The sequence below is a fragment of the Triturus cristatus genome, chromosome 3_1 (genome assembly GCF_964204655.1).
Source record: "Triturus cristatus chromosome 3_1, aTriCri1.1, whole genome shotgun sequence".
NCBI lineage: Eukaryota > Metazoa > Chordata > Amphibia > Caudata > Salamandridae > Triturus > Triturus cristatus.
This window is the reverse complement of record NC_140583.1, coordinates 1038550735-1038574534: the sequence shown is the minus strand read 5'-3', so window position 1 is coordinate 1038574534 and position 23800 is coordinate 1038550735. Positions and strand designations below refer to the sequence as shown.

Here is a 23800-nt window from a genome sequence, read left to right as displayed (position 1 = left end):
CTTGGCCGCTAAGGACCCTCAGCAGCCTTGAGGACTTCATAACCAACTAGTAGTGAATGAAGAGGTGCGTTTGTAGAGTGGTTGAAAGAGTAGGCAGGGCCGCCGCTGTACTCTCTGCAATCCCGCTGTGGGGGACTTACTGGTGGCAACAGTAGGGGTTCTTGGCTCTCAAGTACCCTCAGCATCCAAGGGGACACACTCACTCACACACCCACTGAGACACTCATGCACTCACTCACACACTCACTCAGGTTACAGGTTACACTTAGGAAATAACATTAAAAACCATTTGAAATTCACTTAAAAAATCAAATGTTTCAGGGCCGTTATTGTCGGGGAACAGACTTTAAAAAAAATGTAGAGATTCACTGAAAAAATCAAGCTCAGTCAACTATAACTGCTGAATGTCAATAGTTTTGTACAAGTGAAATATAACGTCCCTGTAACTTTTGTTTTTTCCAGTGAATTTCTATGTTTTTTAAAATTCTATTTCCTAACTATAAAGTCCCTGTAACATTTGTTTTCCTCTATTTTTAGTGAATATATATATACATATATTTTTTTGTCAAAAGAAATATATATACAGACACACACATATATATAAAATTCATATGTGCAATTTTACAATTTATGTGTGCAATCTATTTTTTCTATTCTTGAAATTGGTGTTATTTTAACATAAGACTGGATTGTATTGAGGGACATTGTAACAAAATGATGTAATGATGAATGCTATATTTGCACCACATTTTGTTTACAACTAATTTCACTGTCTCTTTTAAACTTAGATGGTATAAATAGCACAAAATGGTGTCAGGCATTTGTCGTGAAAAAGACCGTTTCGATGGTCGAAGCACTTTACCTTAAACCACAATAAAGCTGATTACAAGCAAGCCAGAGCGAGTTGGAACCTGTTTTTGACGACAAACGGGTTTGTTGATATATATACATGTATGTATGTATGTTACAAGGACATTATAGTTCGGAAATAGAATTAAAAAAGCCTTAGAAATCCACTAAAAAAAACAAAGGTTACAGGGACACTATGCTTAGGTTCAGATTCCCCTCATACAAAACCAGTGAAATTCAACAGTTATAGTTACCTGAACTAACTATAAATTGCACCCCTGCAAGCACTGCTTACGACCTTACGCCCCTTCAAGCACTGCTTATGTCCTCACATATTACATCACTCATGACATGGTCAGTGACATCACTTATGACATCACTGATGACATCTCAAATAACATCACTGATGACATCATTCACAGAATCTCTGACGCACCCTTTCACACCACCATACAACCTCTCAGGACCCAAACCCCCGGGGCCGGCCCATTTTTCAATGGGGAGGTGGGCCAAGCAGCCTCCCTCCTCATGCCGATTTTGGCCCTGGGGACACCTATCCCCAGGTCTGCTGTGTGTGGCTTGGTCCCACACAGCACACCCACTTAGCAGTGCTAGGGATCATAAGGGGAGCCTGAAGCCCCCTACATACCCTACCAACTCTCGGCCTCCTGTGGGAGCTGGCATTGCTTTAACTCAGAGGGAGCTGCTAACATGGAGCTCCATCTGTGTCAAAGCAATTGTTCCCAGCTTTGAGCAAGCGAGAGCATTTTCAATGCTTTCACTTGCTCAAAGCAGAGCACAGTTTGCTATGGCATGGCGGGAGCGGTAAAGCCCCTGCCAAGCCATAGCAAACAGCTATGTCCCATGGGTGGGCACCCCGGGCTGAGACATAGCAGGAGCAGACCCTGGGGAATGGCGGTCCCCATGGTCATCTAGGGCTCCAGGAGTGGGTGGCCCTCTCCTTTCTTTGAATTTGCCCTGTGGAGGTGGTAGTCCCCAGGGCTGCGGGAGGGCTGAGTGGCTCTCCGCATTCAGTTTGTCAAAAGCCCAAGGGAGGTGGGTGCGGGGGGTCTAGATGGCCCCACATTCATTAGATTTAAAGCTTCGGGGAGGTGGTGGTCCCGGTTCTGCGGGGTCAGCCACCCAGCCCCCCACATTCTTTAAACAAAAAGCCCTGTGGAAGTGGTGGTTGCCAGGGCTTGGGGGGGTCCATGTGATCCCCCATTAATAAAAGTTAAAGCCCCATGGCGGTAGCAGCCCACCTAGGTAGTGGGGAGGTTTGCGTGGCCTCCCACATTTTTACTTGTAGAGCCACGGGGAGGTGGTGAACCCCAGGGCTAGGGGGTTCCGGGAGCCCTTCCCCATTAAATAATTAAAGAAGCCCACATGGCACCCTCGTATAATTTAAATCAACAACCGGGGGCAGGTAGTGGTCCCCGGTGTGTGATTCAACCCTAGGAGGGCGTCCCAATGCCCCCTCTTTTATTTTTCATGTGCCCCTCGGATTTGGCCCACCCAGGGGCTTCCTTTAAAAGAAGCACAGGAGCACACAGTATTTTATTTTAAACATTTTCTGTGAATCCGTGGATCCACCCGAAAATTTGCTGCAAAATTGCTTACAAAAATCTCTTTTTAATGCATAGCGGGATCCCTCTGTTGACCCCCCACCATATATGAGAGGGTCAGGGTATTCCTACCATGCCCCCTTTTCTTTATTTTTTATTTTTTTGTGAGACTCAGCTTCAAGCCCAGTTCCAACATGGTTGCCAATACTTCCTGGTTAAAGTGCTCACAGCCAATCAAATTTCAGTAAGAGCTGTGAGTCCACTGCAAGGACTCGCGTCCCAGATATCTATATTTTTTTAACTTAAAAAACTCTGAATCTAATCAACGGATTTACACCACATCACAAAAAGCATGTTTTCTCGACCAACATCTAGCTTTCTGACAAATTTGGGGAAATTCTGTTCAGCGGTTCGATCAATAGTCATGTTGAAAAAATGAACAATCCCCATAGATATAACATGGGAAAAACGCGATTGGAACCCCCCTTGTTCTTGGTCCCCACTAGATGGATCACCCCAAAACTTTCAATGCAACAGCAGAACTAAAAATAGGATATTTTTTTTAAAGTTTGTGAAGATTCTTATAGCAGTGCCAAAGTTATTGGCACAACAAAAAACTATTTTCCAATGGAAACTTGATCAAAACCATAACTAGCTAATGGCTTTCCTAGATATATATATATATATATATATATATATATATATATATATATATATATATATATATATTATCTACTGGCGGGCGCCAGTAGATAGTTATAGTTAGGACCGTGTTTCCATAGGAAATCCGCAACATTCTATTTGGAATAACTTTGGCGCCGGTCGACGAATCCTCGCGAAATTTTCAAAACTAATGGGGCGCTACGCTCCGCTCCTACCCTGAAAGTCTCGGGGGGATTTGTCAAGCGGGGGCTGAGAAAAAAGGGGGTCCCAAAACGTGTTTTCCCCATGCATTTTCCCATAGGACCTTTAGTCCGAGCTACAGCCCGAACGGCTGAACAGAATTACTTGAAATTTGGCAGAGAGGTAGTCCTCAGGTCAAGGATGTGCCTTTTGTAGGTCTGGTGTAAATCTGTTCAGTAGGTACTGAGAAAATAGCATTTAAATCAATATATATATCTGTAAGCGCGCTCCGTGTGCTTACCGTAAGCTTACCGTACGCGTACGGTGCCGTGCGCGAGCTCAATTCTGATTGGTGGTTACATGACTGTAAACATTCGAATCGGTCGAAATCAGGAAGTGTCGGCCGCCATTTTCTGTCTCTCGCACTGAGAAACAAAGGTGGGGAACGTGAAAAGGGGGCAACGAAGGGAGTTGCAGACCCCCTAGTGTTTGTCAGGGGGTCCAAGAAGGACCCAAAAGTACGGAAAATACATTTAATAATTTTAAAAACAAATCGCGGAGTGCGCGTACGGTAAGCTTACCGTACGCGCACGGCATAAAAAAATAAATAAAAAAAATAAAGAAGTAACAATCACATTTATTAAATAAATTAAAGGACCCACAAGGGAGAAAAAACCAAATGTTACTGTGTAAAAAAAGGCGAGGTGCGCACGGCATGGACTGCGCAACGGGGGCGCTCGGTGCGTGAAGCGCACCGAGCGCCCACAGCGCGCGCACGGTGCGCGAAGCGCACCGCGCGCGCCGGGTGTGCGCACAGTGAAAAACCAGAAAATAAAAAATAAAAAAATACATAACTTAGCATTTAAAAAAACATACAAATTCACTGAAAAACCCATAGGTTTCACACACGTTATAGTTAGGAATTATCATTTACAAAACCTTGCAAATTCACTTAAAAAACCATAGGTTTCACACATGTTATAGTTAGCTGTACATTTCACTCATAAAAAACCAATGAAATTCCACGTTATAGTTAGATCAGGTAACTATAACTTGCGCGACCGCAATCCACAATGTGTAATTTCAGATGTCATCATTGATGTCATGAGTGATGTCACTGACCATGTCATGAGTGATGTAATATGTGACGTCATCAGCAGTTTATTGTGGGCGCGCAAGTTATAGTTACCTGATCTAACTATAACGTGGAATTTCATTGGTTTTTTACGAGTGAAATGTACAGCTAACTATAACATGTGTGAAACCTATGGTTTTTTAAGTGAATTTGCAAGGTTTTGTAAATGATAATTCCTAACTATAACGTGTGTGAAACCTATGGTTTTTTCAGTGAATATATATATATATATATATATATATATATATATATATATATATATTCACTGAAAAAACCATAGGTTTCACACATGTTATAGTTAGCGGAAATTTTACTGATAAAAAAACAATGAAATTCCCCCGTTATAGTTAGTGCAGGCAACTATAACTCACGCGACCGCAATCCTCTGCTGATGCTAATACTGTATTTAGACACTTATTTGCCCATATCTTCTTCCATACATTTTTAGCTATACATATATTACAAATATTTTTTTTTCATAAAGACACATATGTCATCAGCAGAAGATTGCGGTCGCGTGAGTTATAGTTGCCTGCACTAACTATAACGGGGGAATTTTATTGGTTTTTTATCAGTAAAATTTCCGCTAACTATAACGTGTGAAACCTATGGTTTTTTCAGTGAATTTGCAAGGTTTTTTAAATGCTAATTCCTAACTATAACGTGTGTGAAACCTATGGTTTTTTCAGTGAATTTGTATGGTTTTTTAAATGCTAAGTTACTTTACGCCATTCGTGGCGTGCGCGCCCACTTAACGCAGTTCGTTCCGTGCGCGCACGGTGCGCTTCGCGCACCGTGCGCGCACAGTAAGCACGCGGTGCGCTTCGCGCACCGCGCGCCCACTTTACGCAGTTAGTACCGTGCACGCACGGTGGGCACGCGGTGCGCTACGCGCACCGCGTGCCCACGTTACGCTAGATGGGCCATGTACGCACGATGCGCTTCGCGCACCGTGCGCACATAGAGGACATATGATGCACTTCGTTTTGAAAGGTAATATTTTAATTTTTCGTAATTTTTATAAGCCATGCACAAATTGTGCCCTTCGGGCACCATTTGCACACGAGGTGGACAGAGTGTGGATAATTTTTTTTTTTTTTTTTTTTTTTTTTAAATATTATAGTTTAACTCATCTGTTATAAGCCATGCACAATTGGTGGCCTTCAGCCACCAATTGCACACGGGGTGGGGAGAGTGTGTATAATTTTTTTTTTTATATAATTTTTTACCGTACGCGGACGGTAAGCGTAATCGGCGAAATTAGCTAAAAAAAAAAAATTCCGTTTTTGGCCTTGGGGGATCTTTGGGGACTCCCTCAACATGGCTATGTGTGTGGGAGCTGTCTAAACAGCCCCTTTACATGTTTTTGGGCTTTGTATTTTCATCATCACTCTCAGTGCGAGAGAGAAAATGGCGGCCACCGCTTCCTGGTTTCGTCCGATTCGAATGTTTACTAAGATCTAAGAGCCAATCAGAATCGCGCTCGCGCACGCCACCGTACGCGTACGGTAAGCGTACCGTAAGCGCACCGTAAGCTGGCTCAGATATATATATTGATTTAAAGGCTATTTTCTCAGAATCTACTGAACAGATTTACACCAAACCTACAAAAGGCACTTCCTTGACCTGAGGACTACCTCTCTGCCAAATTTCAAGTAATTCTGTTCAGCCGTTCGGGCTGTAGCCCTGTCTAAAGGTCCTATGGAAAAATGCATGGGAAAAACGCGTTTTGGGACCCCCCTTTTATCTCAGCCCCCGCTTGACGAATCCCCCCGAGACTTTCAGGGTAGGAGCGTAGCGTAGCGCCCCACCTATTTTGAAAAATTCGCGAGGATTCGTCGACCGGCGCCAAAGTTATTCAAAATAGAATGTTGCAGATTTCCTATGGAAACGTGGTCCTAACTATAACTACCTACTGGCGACCGCCAGTAGGTAATATATATATATATATGTATATATATATATATATATATATATATATATATATATATATATATATATATATATATATATATATATATATATATATATATATATATATATGTATCTTCAAGGTATGTGGATGGGGAGTTAGGAATGGAAAACCTATACTTCCTTGGGCTCTATTTTCAGTAGTACAACCGACACAAACACATGCAAAGTGGGAAACACACACACATGACTCAAACAGTCTCCATTCTTTGGTTTTTCATTGCTTGAGGGCCATAGCAAACATACACTCAAAGGGTTGCTGTTCCCAAAGATACCTTTTGTTCTTTTATTCAGAATTAAACTATTTTTTATTACCTCCTCAGGTGACACCCCTGATGTGGCATCCATCGTGTGTCAGATGGGTAAGCATTTATTTATTTTTCCTTCAACAATAGGTATGTTACGAATATGTGGATATACATATATATGTAAAATAGTAATGGGCAAAGTGTGCAAATACCCGTTAGCAAGTCTTGGGGCTAGGAACAAGAGTGGGCTACCAAAAAAGACAAGATGATTATGAGTGAATAGCCAGATTTTCAGTAGCTTTGGTTGGAACTATTGTGAATGATAAGGAGAAGAGTGTTTCTTAATTCAAAATTAGCTCACAAGATGAGATTGGCACTGGTAAGTGTGTCTTATAACTGTAAGTACCCCTTCAGTCACTGTTGGATTTAAACTTTCAATAAAGCATCATACATGGGCTCTATTAATCATGTTTGCACCCATTCATACATCTATATATACACCCCTTGACTCATTCCTGCATTCATTCACCTACCCATCTACAACAAAACCCACACAAAGACAACAAGCTCTTGAAAGATAAAGTAAAAGAATACAAAGGAAAAAGTCTGTCACCTCAATGTGGCAAGCATATACATACAATAAAAAAATAACAAAAGAATTTAACACAGCAGCGGTTGGCCATCTTAGAATGGTATATTGCATAGGATATCATTGTTTTAATGTTCTAAAATGACGGACATGGTTAGAGCAAATTGCCGGCCTTCTTGGAACAGTAAAGCAATCAGACAATTTACACAATACCATTCCAAGGTGGCCTCAATAAGCATCACAGAGAGAGGCTATGGAATGGTATAACCTACTAAGAACTCTTAGAGAGATTTTGCATGGGCTGTTTAAATGCTCTGTTATACATACTGGTAAAATCCTAATGAAAGACACTCCATGGGACCACTGCCTACTCTCACTAAAGCATTTAAAAAAAGAAAACTTAGAAAAAATTGCCCTATTTCCTTTAAGGGGTTTCTTTTTTTAAAGCAATCCCAGGGATAGTGGTCTGCTGACCCTTTCAGGCCACCATTCCTGTGACTTTGGCAATCGAAAGTCAGCTGCAATTTTTGACCAACCAAATGACTATAAATATGTAGGGGTTTGTGAAATATTCAGTACCACCAGCAGAATTGGCGGAATTTTGGCGACTCTGCATTGCTCCTATAATGCAGCGTTCTGGCCAAATTCTGCCAATCTTTCCTCACACGTGGCTCCTGAAGGTTAAGTTGGCGAGCAAGATTTGCCGTTCCCGATCATGATTTCCAGTCACTAGGAGGACATCCAATGAGATTTTTCAAATGCGCGCTTTCGTGAAATTGTGGACAGAAGGCTGCCACTCAAGTGGAAAATCTACTCCAGCAGAAACAAAATCAACTGGAGTAGCTGCGCCCTCCACATGGTAGCTTTCATGCGGATCTTTTAGCAAAGAATACGCTAAATCTCAGCACGGGAATTGCAAAATGTCTAATTCTGCCCATAGCGCAATCTGCGGAATCTCTCAGAGTTGTTATGAAACTCTGCGGAATTCAAATTCCACAAGTTCCACTCACCCAATCCAATTACTTTTTGAAGATCAACCTATTACTACATAGGTTTGTTTCCGAAATAAGGTAGGAAAAAGACTGGTTGCAAATTGTAAGAAATGGGGTTATTAGTTTTGGGGTTAAGTACCCACCTCACGTAATAATCGTAATCATGTCAGTGTCAACCACTAAAGACACTAAATAAGCCGAAGCTCAACCCCCTGACAACTATGGAACAGAGCAGATAGGATTAACATAAAGGCAATGTGTAAAGAGAGTACTAAAACAGTAATTAAGTTGAAATGCAAAACAATAAAAAATCCCAAAACAAATGAGAAAAAAGTAACATTTAATTAGAAAAATAACAAAAATTCAATAAGGGGAACCTGAGATCTGAATTGTTTTAAAGTTTTAAGTAGAAATAGCCCTAAGAAGCCCAAAGTGCCAATGCTAGTTATTGGTTGGGGTAGAGTAGGACCAAGCTGCACTTTGACGCTGACCGCGATGGAGCATGGGGCAGTTACACTAACAAGGTTTGTCCTGATCAAAGATTTCGCTTTCTGACTTTAGTCTGTTAAGTCCTAATCCACCACAGGAGTACAAGCCCCACAGGACCTCAGGAAAGGCACTTAGAGAATTACAGGGTGGCAGGCGGAGTCCAGTTCTGGTCCAATTGCAAATGATCAACTGGGATGTTGCTGGAACTGCCTCTCTGAGCTGGTTTTATCCCAGTAGCTTGAAGAGGAGGTCAACCTTATGACCATTTGAGTCAATTTCTTTGATCTGGTACACGAGATTTAGCCGGTCCAATTTGCCAGGCTCTTCTCAGGTGGCAGGCCGCAGACTTGTGCTCGGAGGGCTGGGTGTGTGTGTGGAGCGTGTACTATGGTACTTCTTGTGTCTTCCCACATCTAACACTTAAATACAGTTTTAAGCAGATCCTGTACGCCAACAAACTCAGAGACTTCAGTCTGGTAAAATCAGCTAACCAGCTGGTGGCCTCTACCCTCTAAAACAGTGACATACGGTTCATCAAAGGAGGGATGCTTCCGTTATGTTAAGTAACACCCCATTAACCCCACCCTCATGCACCTACTCCATGCTCCAGTTAGCGGGCTTCTGCACTGCTATCCTTTGGGATAAATCTTAGCGGAGGAGCCGCCACTGAGGATGCCCCCCCTCAACCAGCCTCCTAATGACTCCCAAGTACACTACTTTCCCGTAAGTTACAGGTTATTTGTTGTTTCTAACTTTAACATTAAAGGGCAAAACATTTTCCACTATTGTCTGGTCCTCTGTGTGATGGTGCTATTGGAAAGTACTCAAACATCTAGTGCTCTCCCTGTGCTGAGGCTGTTGTTTTAAGGGCTTCCGCACCGGGAGAACCTGCCAGAACCAGGCACTGAGTAGACGTGCTCTCATGGGTTCTGAGAATTACTTTATTTCGAGGTCGTCTTTTTCTAAAGGTGATGTAATGTGATGCGCATGTTAAAGGCTGCTATTAAGAGGCATCTTTTCACCTCAGTTGCAGTGATCTGCTTGCTGTCATTGAGAAAATACAATGTGCTACTGTCTGTATTTCAGTCATTGGTTTTATGTATTGGATCTCACTCTAATCTCGTAAAATAACCATTACCTCAAAAACTCACTAAGGTAACATCATTTGTTTTAACATGCTTTCTCTATGAGTTCAAAGTTTACAATTGTTGAAAAGTGCATTGGATTAACTCATGTGCAGTGTATGTGTGTAGACTTGTGTATTCACATGCTGAGATAGGAAAGTGTGAGGGGGTACTTGCCATTTTCGCCAACAGTAGCAACACCTCTATGGCTAGCCCTGGCTGCAACGCCCCAGTTTCTCTGCAGGGACCCACTGGTGAACAGAACCACAGTTGCGCTATAGCTGATGTATAAAGCCTGAGGGCTCACTGACACAATATCGTGGTAAAAAATATTGTTGACAATAATATAGTGTCAAAAATATTGTTTACCACAATATCATGTTCCTATATCTTATATCTTATAATGGTGAGTATCAAGATAGTGTGAACAAAATATCGTTGACAATATATCATTCATAAATGTACAAAATTATATACTTTTAATATGAATAGATTTTTAAGTAATACATATAGAATATTTTATTATGTACATTTAATATAATTTGACTCACTAATATATTTAACAATACACTTATATAAACACACAAACCCATATATATTTGTTTCTGATATATATAAATATATATATATATATATATTCACAGAAAAAACCATAGGTTTCAGGCACGTTATAGTTAGGAATTAGCATTTAAAAAACCTCAGAAATTCAATGTAAAAAACCATAGGTTTCAGGGGTGTTATAGTTAGCTGGACTTTTCACTTGTACAAAACCATTGAAATTCCCCCGTTATAGTTAGTTCAGCTAACTATAACTCGCGCGCCCGCAATGCACTGCTGATGACGTCACATATTACATCACGCATGACATGGTCAGTGACATCACTCATGACATCACTGATGACATCTCAAATGACATCACTGATGACATCACTGATGACATCATCCAGTGAATGTGTGTTTTTCTGAAAATTAAATATGTTTTATATATGTATATCTCAAGGTCGATGGAAGAATACATGGGTATATAAGTGTCTAAATGGATGATTTGTTTTTGAAAAATTGATTGTGTAACTGACTGATTAAATGTATCATAGTGAATACATGGCTTAGTGAGTAATGTTTAAATATGTAAATATCTGTATCAGTCTCTCACTTTGTGTATAAGTGGCTGCATGGGTTGGTGAGTAGCTACATGGGTGTCTATATAGGTTATTAGTTGGTTTTTTGAGTATCAGTCTGAGTGTCTGCATGGTTCGGTGGGGGGTATTACGTAGTGCATAGGTGCATGAATGAGTGACTCACTGTTTGTATGTGTTGAAGACAGCATGTGTGCAGGACTGTAAGGGTGGATGAGTGTGTGTATGGGTGTGTTAGTGAGTGAATGAGTGTCTCAATAGTGTCTTTATGAGTAACTACATATGTTTTAAACTAGTATATGTGACTATTGGTGTATATAAGTGAGTTTATGTGAGAGTGAGAGATTGAAAGAGTTCCTGTATGAATAAGTATGTGTTTCTATAAGTGATTGTTTAAAAGACTAAGTATGTGTAAGTTTCCGTAGAAGTAAGTGTGGTGGTGTGTGTATAACTCGATATGCAAGTAAATGTATGGTTGATTCTTTATTAGCATGAGTGACTATGTGTGTGAGTAACTCTATGGATGAGTGGCATTGTGTAACAGGATGTATAGGTGTATGAGTACATATGATGAGTGAGTACATGTATGAGTGACTGTATAGGACTGTTGGTGAATGAGTGGATGTGTATGTGGATCTTAGAATTACTGAAGAGGTTGTTGTAACTGGTATTGGTATGTCCATTGTTTTGAAAATTGTAGTCTCTATTTTTGAATGTGTGTATCAATGGTTATATTAGGGTGAGAGGAGGTCTGACACTCTATCACAAGGATGATGTCATCAGTGATGTCATCAGTGATGTCATTTGAGATGTCATCAATGATGTCATGGGTGATATCACTGACCATGTCATGAGTGATGTAATATGTGACGTCATCAGCAGTGCATTGCGGGCGCGCGAGTTATAGTTAGCTGAACTAACTATAACGGGGGAATTTCAATGGTTTTGTACAAGTGAAAAGTCCAGCTAACTATAACACCCCTGAAACCTATGGTTTTTTCAGTGAATTTCTGAGGTTTTTTAAATGCTAATTCCTAACTATAACGTGCCTGAAACCTATGTTTTTTTCTGTGAATTTCAAAGGTTTTTTAAATGCTAATTTCTAACTATGCCTACAGAGATAGGACATGTGAAGAAAGAAGAAAAGATGCACAGAAAGAAAAAAAGAAGTGCAGAAAGAAGCAACAGAAGTCCTCAAAGACGAAGAAAAGTGCAGGAAGAAGTATAACGTGCAGAAAGAACAAAAAGAAGAGCAGAAAGAAGCCTTGTTGCAAAATCATTCTGTACCCTTAACTTTTTCAGACGGATACTGGTGGTAACTGAGTCTGACTAACCAGTCCTAGAGCCAGTGCTATGTTAAAAGACACTTAGAATACAGTGAAAACACCTACATACACTAGGGAACATTATGCGTTGGGGTCCCCCTGTGATTAGCATGACCTCCTCTGTAAGCCCCTAGTATATAATAGGGCAGGGGGATTAAAACTACCTCTTAAAACAGGCCACAGGGGGTTTTTGCACACGTTAACTCAGGCCCCGTCCCCTCCCTTCACCACTGTGTAAACACGCCCTGTGTCCGTTTCTAGTTGGGAGATTAAGTTCATTTGAATCCTGAGGGTCCCTAGGGTCCAACTAGCCCACTAGGTACCTCCAGTAAGTGCCACAGAGCTGCGTTGCAGAGAGGTGTAAAAAGTGGCACGGCCTGGATCACCTCTCTGCAATACAGCTCAGTTGTGCTTACTTGGAAGCACTTGGTGGGCTAGTTAGCCCCCAGGGGCCCTCAGTATTGAAGGGAAATTATATCCCCAATTTAAAACGTGCCATAGTGCGTGTTTGCACACGTCACCTCAGGCCCCGTCCCCTCCCTTCACCACTGTGTAAACGCGCCCTGTGGCTGTTCTAAGTTGAGAGATTAAGTCCCCTTGAATCCTAAGGGTCCCTAGGGTCACTAGACCACTAGGTACCTCCAGTAAGCGCCACAGAGCTGCGTTGCAGAGAGGTGCAAAAAGGGGCTTGGCCTCAGAACACCTGTCTGCAGCGCAGCTCCCTGTTGCATACTGGAGATGCCTGTTGGGCTAGTTGGCCCTCAGGGACCCTCAGTATTGAAGAGGAATTAATTCCTCAACTTACAACTCGCCAGGGGGCGCGTTTGCAGAGTGCTACAAGGAGGGGGCGTCGCCTCCGGCACGATGTCAGTCTTTTATTTATTTTAATTTTTTAAGAAGGGGGGCTGTGTGGTTCCCCTTCTTATTCTAATTTATTGGCCCTGATGACCACATCCCCCAGGGCCTGTCTCCTAATTATATTTTTTTGACCCCAATCCCCAGAGCCGGCCACTGTTTTTTATTATTTTTAAAAAATATATATTTATAGACACACCTAGGACATGCTGGACAAACCGTACGTACCTATCACCATGACGATTTGCGTGATATTTATTAAAAGGCGACTATGCATACAATGAATCCACGTGGAATGTATTTACACCACTAGTGAAGCTCTGACATGTCTGATGCCCTACCGTGCCTAATCCCGGTAGACACCCTTGTCGTTTATTTATACAAACATGGGTAGCTATTGACGGGCACATTTAATACACATGCACACCAAGCCATTCAAAGGGGATTCGACAAAAATTCGAACAAAACTATGCAAGAAACCCCCCTCACGATTAATAAAACACACATCCACTGCCGGATGTGTAATACTTTTTATTTTACTCTCTGGAAAGGGGACGAACATCACTTGAGAGTCACAGCGCGCTCCTGGCAGAGCCCAATGCTGTGTTACACCCACCATTGCCTGCTGAGTGCCACACACCTCTGTGTTGTATTCCACTAGCTAGTGCATATGCTATGACACTCTCTAGCCCATGTGCACTGTAACACCACCCCGTGAATATGTCATGCCACACTTTTCTTCGCACGGGTTATATTGCCCCATCTAACGTGCCTACCTCGAGGCCTATGTTATAACGCACAGTGCTATGCCATACATATTACAATCTGGGATCCATATCTTTGCCACAGTGCATATGCAACGTTACACTCCCCAGCACATATTTTATATTACAACTTTAGAGACTAGTTAGGTTACACAACACTGCCCTGTGCATATTACACTCCAAGGCGCATATCGCATAGCACGCGCTAGTGCCTGTGCTATCTCGCGCTCTCCAATGAATCTGTCATTGCGCACAATGTATTGCATATTATATTTCACGCCCGGTTCATCTTAAATCACACTTTTGGTGCATAGTTTATACCATACACTATATCTAGTTTTCATTTTCAATCGTGCTCTCAGGACTATGTTCTATATAACATTGTGTTCACCTACCCTTTTCACGGGCATTACATTTTGCGATATGGGGGGAGGGTCAGGGGGTGTTTCTGCCAAGTGAGCCCAGAGTCACAGTCACAAACGTCCTCTTCTTCCTGAATAAAAGTGAGATTATGCTGCATACTTGTTCATATTTTAAGTAGTTCGCACAGACACACGTTTTAAAACAATAAAGTTCCTAATACCCGTCTTCTCTGAACAGTTAGCTTGCTGCCCCATCCCCCTCCTCCCTATCCTCTGTTGTGTGAATCCATGGACTAGCCTCCTCCCTCCTGCCATGCATGGTCTGATGTGCTGCCACTGCCCTCAATTTAGTATGATGTACCAGTCCACTCCTCCTGCCCTCCATTGCCCAATTCTATGTCCCATCATTGACCTCCTGCTTAAACTCTGTGCTTAGCTTGCTGCCCCTATTCTCCTTCCCCCTGCCCGCCGATGTCTTTGTGCATGCCCCTGCTCAATCCTTTTTGCCCACCATGTTCCATGGACCTGCCACTCCTATCTACTCTGAGTGTTCTGTTGAGCTGCCACTCCCCTCCCACCTGCCTAGCATTGTCAGATGACTCTAACCTGTCCCTGCCACCTCCACCCTGCCTGTCCACATGCCATGCCCCTATCCTCTTCCTCCTGTCCACATGGTCCATTGTACTGCCACACCCGTCTGCCCTCCCTGGTCTGTTGTGCTGCAACTGCTCCTCCTGCCTGCCCCGTGCGGTCTGTTGTGAGGCCCCTTCCCCTGAACTTTCTTGTCTGTGCACAGGTCCTGACCCTCCCTTCTATCCTCCATCGTCCTTTGTGCATGCCCCTGCACCCTCCTTCTTGCCCATCATAGCCATTGTGCTGCCACTAACCCTCCCACTTGCCATGCATGGTCTTCTGTGCTGCCATGGCCCCTCCCACCTTCCCTGTGTGGTCAGTTAGCTGCCCCTGACCCCCTCCCACCTTCCCTCCATGGTCTGTGTGTATGCCATCACAGTCTCACTGTTGCTCTTCATGGTGTGTCTTGCTTCTAGTGCCCATCCTGCCTGACCTCCATGGCTATCTTGCTGCTCCTGCCCTGCCCCCTTGCCCCCAGCCCTCTGTTTACATGTGCAGACCCATACTCCCTCCCTCCTGGCTTGTCTGTTCCATTGTAATGCCCCTGATCCGTCCCTCCTGCCCTTTATGGTCTGTTATGCTGCAGCTTTCTCTCCTGTCTGTCCATTATGGTCAGCTAGCTACCATTGCCTCTTGCCCCTCTGTTCTCTGTTGTCCATGTGGATGGTCCTGTCTCCTCCCTCTTGCTTTCTATGGATTGTTGTGCTGCACTCCCATCCGGCATGCCCTGTGTTGTGTATTGTGCTGCTGCAAACCCTGATGCCTGCCCTGCAAGGTCAGTTTGGTGCACCTCTCCATGTCCCTCCTGTCCTCTGTTATCCAAGTCCATGTCCCTACCCCATTTCCTTCCATGATCCAATGTACCATACTTGCGAACATTTTGAACTTGGTAAGAGGGAGATTTTGAAAACAAACTGGGGTATTGATTTTCCCCTTTGAGTTACATTGAAAAAGAGGAGATTGTAGACAGGAGACAGATCAAATAAAGCCCATTTGAGCTTAAAAATATTGGACGTTTCCTGGCTGAATCGGGTCTGTTGGCATGTATGGTTGTACTACCATTGCCTCTTCCTTCTGCCCACAATGGTCTATTACATTGCCACAGCCTCTCTTGCAAGTCCTGTATTGTTGGTTTGTTGCCCCTGCCCCCCTTTCCACTGCCCTCCATAGTCTGTTGTGCTGCCTCGGCCCTTCCTGCCTGCTCAGTGTGGTTAAATTGTTGCCTTTGCACCCTCCTACCTGCCTTCAATTTTCAGAGTCCGTGCCCCTGGCCTCTGCCTCTCAACAGTATCCTAATGAACAACTAGATTGCTAACATTCTATATTTATTACAAAAGTGTGGAACGCCTGACGTCATCTTGATGTAATCAAAACTGTAATACCTAGAGCATTTCCTTTAGAAATTACATATATGAGAGGGTCTTATTGGCATCAAAATTATGGTTAGTGCTCTAAAAGACTAAAATAAGGACATATTTTCTGAGTTTTCAAATAGCGACAAAGCACTTTTAAATTATTTGTTATCTTTATGTTTTTTTATCCAGTTGACCACTTGATTAAATGTTGCACTTAGGGGAGAGGATGTGGTGTTACTTCCAGAACTGTAGACTTTGCAACTGGGGAACCAGGTTGGAGTTTCTGCTTCAGCTCGACATTCTGTGATTCTGGTCAAATCACTTAGTCTCCCCATGTCTACAACCAAAATGAATTTGTTCTTGTGTGATGTAACCAATGCTCATGTAAATCACTCCAATACCTGACAAGTCTGCACTATATAACACTGCAAAAACACAAAATAATAGGTGTTTTGCACACTTCTGTCATTGGGCTATATTTGGGCTACATCTGGGTGATTTTGGGCTACATTTGGGCTCTTTTGTCTCCGGTGGCCATCTTGGGAGATTTATTTGTTATGAAGTTTCCTAATTTCCTCATGTACTGCAGTCTCCTCAGTAGGAAATGCTTTCAGTTTTTTACTTTGATTCCATCAAGAAGGCATTCAGATGTGTCACACATTTGCCATAAATTCAGAATGTAAGCACTCTTTTTGCTCATTAGGGGGCATATCAACAAGGGCTTTATCTCTGCTTTTTTGGCTTTAAAAGCCAAATAAGCAGAGATAAAACTAGCACCCTATCAACAACAGGGTGCTAACACGCAAATTTGCATGTTAGCACCCTTTTACTCTACGCTTCCCCTTGCATCTCTAATGAGATGCAAAGGGGGCGTTCCAGAGTAAAATAATAGGAGAAATGTCGCTAAGCGACATTTCTCCTATTATCAAGAATGTCGCTAACCCTGTTAGAGACAAAAAAAGCAGCGCTAACCGCGGTTAACGCTGCTTTTTTACGTCTGCTAATTTTCAGACTTAGCCATGATATCCTATGGAAGGAGGATATCATGGCTAAGTTTGCCTGTCCCTATCAACAAGGTAACGTGTGATTATCGCTGGGTTTCCAGCGATAATCTCACGTTAGCCTGTTAGCATGTAGATTTTTATCGCTATTGAGATAAGCGTTGCTAATAGCACGCTATCTCAGCGATAAAATTTCACGCTAGCCGGCGATAATTATCCTCACGCTAAGAGCGCTGAGCGATAATTATTGCCGGTTGTTGTTGATATGCCCCCTGATCACTGTAGTAAAGCTACTGCTCACCAGGGTAAACTGCTGCTGGTATTGAAAGTGCATGTTTCAGTCTGAATGTCAGAATTTTTTAATGAAATAAAAGAGGATTTCAGAAGTCAAAATGTGCCCTAGTTTTTCTTTCTGAGGCACTAATCATACTTGTTATGGAAAAATGAACCCCCTCATTTTGTTCCTTTTTAAATTAAATGTTATCACTTTAATCCAAGCAAGATGGCTTCAGGTGTGCCATACGTTTATCATAAGTAGGACTGTTAGAGCTCTAGTTGTTCTTTGGAACACTCTGGGAAGCTGCAGTAGAACACAAAGGAATCAACTGACAGTCTCTGCCCTTGTTGGATGTACATGTTTTACTGAGAATGTCAGAATTCATTCTCACATGACTGAGAAAGATAATGTGAATTTACAGAAAATAAGCTCTCAGTTTAGCTTATAGATCACCTTCCAAACCTCTGTGGGAAAAGCATGAGAAAATATTTTTCTCTCAATCATGATATCCCAGCAGAAGGCTTTTTCACATGGTGAAATCACCTTAGAACATACCACAATTCCTAAAATGAGTATGGTACCATCAACAAATGATTTATAATGTAACTAAAGTCTTAAAACCTTCTATTAACTGCAATGCTTTTTAATGAGGTGCTATCATGTATATTGGTCCCAAGATGGCTGCCAACACTTCTTGGATGAAGTGCTGACAGCCAATCAGATCTCAGGATGAGATGTGTGGTTAGGCTCCGCCCACATATATATATGATTTTACTTTGGATTTTCTCAGGAACTACTGAACAGATTGACACCAGACCTGCAAAAGGCACTTCCCTGAGCTGAGGACTACCTCTCGGCCAAATTTCAAGTAATTCTGTTCAGCCGTTCGGGGTGTACCTTGGACTAAAGGTCCCTATGGAAAATTGCATGGGGAAAACGTGTTTTGGGACCCCCCTTTTTTCGCAGCCCCCGCTTGACGAATCCCCCCGAGACTTTCAGGGTAGGAGCGGAGCGGAGCGCCCCACCTATTTTGAAAATTTCGTGAGGATTCGTCAACCGGCGCCAAAGTTATTCCAAATAGAATGTTGCGGATTTCCTATGGAAACACGGTCCTAACTATAACTATCTACTGGCGACCGCCAGTAGATAATATATATATATATATGTATATATATATATATATTCACTTAAAAAACCATAGGTTTCACACATGTTATAGTTAGCTGGACATTTCACTCGTAAAAAACCAATGAAATTCCCCCGTTATAGTTAGTGCAGGCAACTATAACTCACGCGACCGCAATCCTCTGCTGATGACATCAGATATTACATCACTGTATTTAGATACTTATTTACCCATGTCTTCTTCCATTAATCTTTAGCTATACATATATTACAAATATTTATTTTTCATAAAGACACATATGTCATCAGTGATGTAATATCTGACGTCATCAGCAGAGGATTGCGGTCGCGTGAGTTATAGTTGCCTGCACTAACTATAACGGGGGAATTTCATTGGTTTTTTACGAGTGAAATGTCCAGCTAACTATAACATGTGTGAAACCTATGGTTTTTTAAGTGAATTTGCAAGGTTTTTTAAATGCTAATTCGTAACTATAACGTGTGTGAAACTTATGGTTTTTTCAGTGAATTTGTACGGTTTTTTAAATGCTAAGTTATGTATTTATTCATTTATTTTTTTTTCAGGTTTTTCACCGTGCGCGTACCGTGCGCGCGCTCTGGGCGCTCGGTGCACTTCGCGCACCGAGCATCTATGGTTCGCCGTGCACGCACCGTGGGCACACCTCGCGATTTTTAAAAAAAATAAAAATTGTTTTTTTCGCCCTTGGGGGTCCTTCTGTGACCCCCTGACCAAGGCTAGGGGGTCAGGAACTGTCCACTCTGCCCCCTTTTCGCGTTCTCCACCTTTTTTTTTCACCCCCTCAGACTGCGAGAGACAAAATGGCAGCTGACACTTCCTGGTTTCGACCGATTTGAATGTTTACCGACATCTAACAACCAATCAGAATTGCGCTCGCACACTGCAGGGTGCGCGCACATTGCGCGCACGGTGCACGCTTAAAGATATTGATATGCTTTTAAATGCTATTTTCTCAGGAAATACTGAACAGATTTACACCAGACCTGCAAAAGGCACTTCCTTGACCTTATGGCTACCTCTCTGCCAAATTTCACGTAATTCTGTTTAGCCGTTCGGGCGGTAGCTGCGACTAAAGGTCCTATGGAAAATTGCATGGGGAAAATGCGTTTTGGGACCCCCCTTTTTCTCGGCCCCCGCTTGACGAATCACCCTGAGACTTTCAGGGTAGGAGCTGAACGGAGCGCCCCATTAGTTTTGAAAAATTCGAGAGGATTCGTCAACCGGCGCCAAAGTTATTCAAAATAGAATTTTGAGATTTCCTATGGAAACACGATCCTAACTATAACTATCTACTGGCGACCGTCAGTAGATAATAGATACACTGCCCTAAACCCTGAAACACTACCCCCAACACAACCCCCTACACTGCCCGAACACCACTGTACCGATGCAGAGTCTAAAGTTCAAGAGGAAGACTCTGTTCCCTTCATCATTGAAATGTACACCGTCTCCTCTATAAATGTCTTGCATGTTGTAACGCAAGTTGTTGTGGTATATAGAACCCATACCATAGTCTCTGAGGAAAGCAGAAACAGACTTATTGACGTGCGTTCTTGCTTTGTCAATTTGCGGACAAAATTGGTTGGACCAGTTCCACTTTTGCCTTTGGCATATATTAGAATATACAAAGGCAGTTTGTGGAAAAAGTGACATCAATTGCAGAAAGGTGTCCTTAATAAGCATTTCCAGACCTACCCCAGTTAAAGTGCCTAGGTCATTACCACCACAGTGCACAATAATAAGGTTAGGCTGTGGGAGATGTAGAAAGGTTTTCACCAAAGTCGTTAATTGGTGCCACTTTAACCCTCTCTGACCAATCCATTTAATGTCTACATTTGGCAAAGCAAGGTCTTTGAAAATACCTCTTTTTTCTGCATACTTTTCACTCCAGAAGACATAGCTATGACCTACAATCCACACTGTGACATCTTCCAAGGAGAACAGGATGCACTCAGGAGGTGTCTTTCAATAGAATGGCAATATGAAAAGAAAGACAGTTGAAAAATGGAGGCATACATACTTTTTTTAAATAAAAAGAACTCATTGGCTGATTCAAACCATTTTACAGTTAAAACTAGGCTGTATGTTTACATTTTTAAAAGCATGTTTTGGATTGGTACAGAAAAATGTGTTCCCACTGAAAACTACTTTGGATTTGCTGTTAGGTTTGAAAAGTCAAGCACTCTTGCTCTTTGGATTTGAAACATTGTGTGCTGAACTTCTGACCTCTCTGCTCACACCTGTGTTCCATGAGCTGTTGCTATGGTAGCAGGCAGAAGTCATGTTGGGGGAAGGGATGATTTGGAAAGGGGTTGAAAGTTGCAACCAATAGAAATGTGTGATTCCATTTGAAAAAATGTGGGAAGGACTGTGATTTTACATTAACATGTATATGTGGGAAAAAAGAGAGGGAAAAATTGCCATTTACTGGTTGTGGAGAGAGGAGAGAGGTGTACAGCTCTGAGATTTTGGCTGATAATCTGCGGTTTGAGTGCCACATTTCTTTCTCAACTAATTAATTTTAAAGGTGAGTTATGAGTTTGAGAGGGGAAGTATGTGGTGTATTTTGATATAAATAATAGAATTGTCATTCTTGTTTTAAAGTTGTGTTTTACATTTTGTGATTTAGGAGAAATTTAACTGTCTTGAACTTGTAAGATATTATGGAGTTAAGGTGTACTGGTATCACCCAGGAATACCGTTTTCTGCCTAGAATCACACCATGACACAGTGTGCACACAGGAATTGTTATCAGAGACTTAATTTGTGTTGGTCTTGCTCTATTACCCTTGGACTCACAGGAAAGGGGCAGCTTGTTTTTTGTAATACATGGTCATGGTGTCAAGGAGCTGTTAGGACATGTGCTCTTTTCTGCTTGTCTAAAATATAAGAAAAAAGTGTCAGGCTGTTACAGTAATTATCACTTACTCCACCACAGTACTAAATGTGCTTTCAAATTGCCAAAGAAAATATCGCTTTGTGCCTAGAATCACACCATGAGTCTGTGTGCACACAGGAATTGTTGTCAGAGATTTAATTTGTGTTGCTGTTGTTTTGTAAAACTTGCACTTTTAAGAAAGGGCAGTTTCTTTTTTTCAAGTGTGTTGCTTAGCACCCAGCAGAAATCACTATCTGAAAAATGAGAGGCAAATGAAAATACATTTGAAAATAGCATGGTACTTTTTCCTACTAATTTAAAAGTTGTGTTTTACATTTCATGTTAAGGAAGATATTTAAGTGCCTTGAACTTGAAAGATATTATGGAGTATGTCTTCACCATAAGTTAAGGTGTACTGGTATGACCCAGGAATACTGTTTTCTGTCTAGAATCACACCAGGAGACAACATGCACACAGGAATTGTTGTCAGAGATTTAATTTGTGTTTCTGTTGTTCTGTAAAACTTGCACTTTCAGGAAAGGGCCTGGTATCACCCAGGAATACTGTTTTGTGCCTAGAATCACACCATGAGACAGTGTGCACACAGGAATTGTTGTCAGAGATTTAATTTGTGTTGCTGTTGTTCTGTAAAACTTGCAGTCGCAGGAAAAGGGCCTGGTATCACCCAGGAATACTGTTTTGTGCCTAGAATCACACCATGAGACAGTGTGCACACAGGAATTGTTGTCAGAGATTTTATGTGTGTTGCTGTTGTTCTGTAAAACTTGCACTCACAGGAAAAGGGCAGCTTGTTTTGTTCAAATGTGTTGGTTTGTATTCAGCAGAAATCACTATCAGAAAAATGAGAGGTAAATGGTAACACATTTCAAATCAACATCGTAGATTGTCCTTCCACTCCTGCAATGGGTGAGGTAGTTCCTACATGTACAAAACTCCAATTAACCTTTACCAAACATGTACTCTTACACACATATCTGCAGTCTTCATGCACTTGTAAAAGTCTCCATGCAGATCTCTCTTGCAACTGACAATACACAGTCTCCAGAAACACACTGTTTGCACACATGCAGCAGCTTCTCCTACACTCCCATGCATAATACTCAGCTCTGTGTTGTGTTTCAGATAGCAGTGTGTAACGCAAACAGATTGAATGTCACTAAGGCTCTTTTACTTTGCTCTACTCTAATCACTCACCCTGTAACACATGCTGATGGTCTCAAGTAGCTATTAGGACATGTGCTCTTTTTTGCCTCTCTAAAATATAAGGGAAATGTGTGAGGCTGTCTCAGTAATTATCACTTGCTCCATCCACAGTACTAAATGTGCTTTCAAATTGCCAGAGGAAATATCGTTTTCTGCCTAGAATCACAGCATGAGTCTGTGTGGACACAGGAATTGTTGTCAGAGATTTTATTTGTGTTGCTGTTGTTCTGTAAAATTTGCACTTTCAGGAAAGGGCCAGCTTGTTTTGTTCAAATGTGTTGGTTAGTATTCAGCAGAAATCACTATCAGAAAAATGAGAGGTAAATGGTAACACATTTCAAATCAACAGGGTAGATTGTCCTTCCACTCCTGCAATGGGTGAGGTAGTTCCTACATGTACAAAACTCCAATTAACCTTTACCAAACATGTAGTCTTACACACATATCTGGAGTCTTCATGCACTTGTACAAGTCTCTGCAGATCTCTCTTGCAACTGACAATACACAGTCTCCAGAAACACACTGTTTGCACACATGCAGCAGCTTCTCCTACACTCCCATGCATAATACTCAGCTTTGTGTTGTGTTTCAGATAGCAGTGTGTAACGCAAACAGATTGAATGTCACTAAGGCTCTTTTCCTTTGCTCTAGTGTAATCACTCACCCTGTAACACATGGTCATGGTCTCAAATAGGTGTAAGTACATGTGCTCTTTTCTGCTTCTCTAAAATATAAGAGAAATGTGTCAGGCTGTCACAGTAATTATCATTTGCTCCTGAACAGAGGTAAATGTGCTTTCAAATTGCCAATCAAATATCGTTTTCTGCCTAGAATCACACCATGAGTCTGTGTGCACACAGGAATTGTTGTCAGAGATTTAATTCATGTTTCTCTTGTTTTGTAAGACTTGGACGTAGGAAAGGATCAGCTCATGTGATAGGATTTGAAAAGTTGAAAAAAAAAATTGTAATGAATTAAAATTACATAAAGGTATTTTTTTTTAGTTTTTTGCAGGTATT

General features: G+C 41.9%; 1 protein-coding gene across 1 annotated transcript in view; it reads left to right on the top strand.

Annotated features, from left to right (window-relative positions):
- Positions 1-23800, top strand: part of LOC146861459 (ficolin-2-like) — a 470803-nt gene that overhangs the window by 72642 nt on the left and 374361 nt on the right. Inside the window, exon 4 of the mRNA XM_085645778.1 lies at positions 6687-6725. Coding sequence (XP_085501904.1) covers positions 6687-6725 — 39 coding nt within the window. The remainder of the gene's footprint in view (positions 1-6686; positions 6726-23800) is intronic.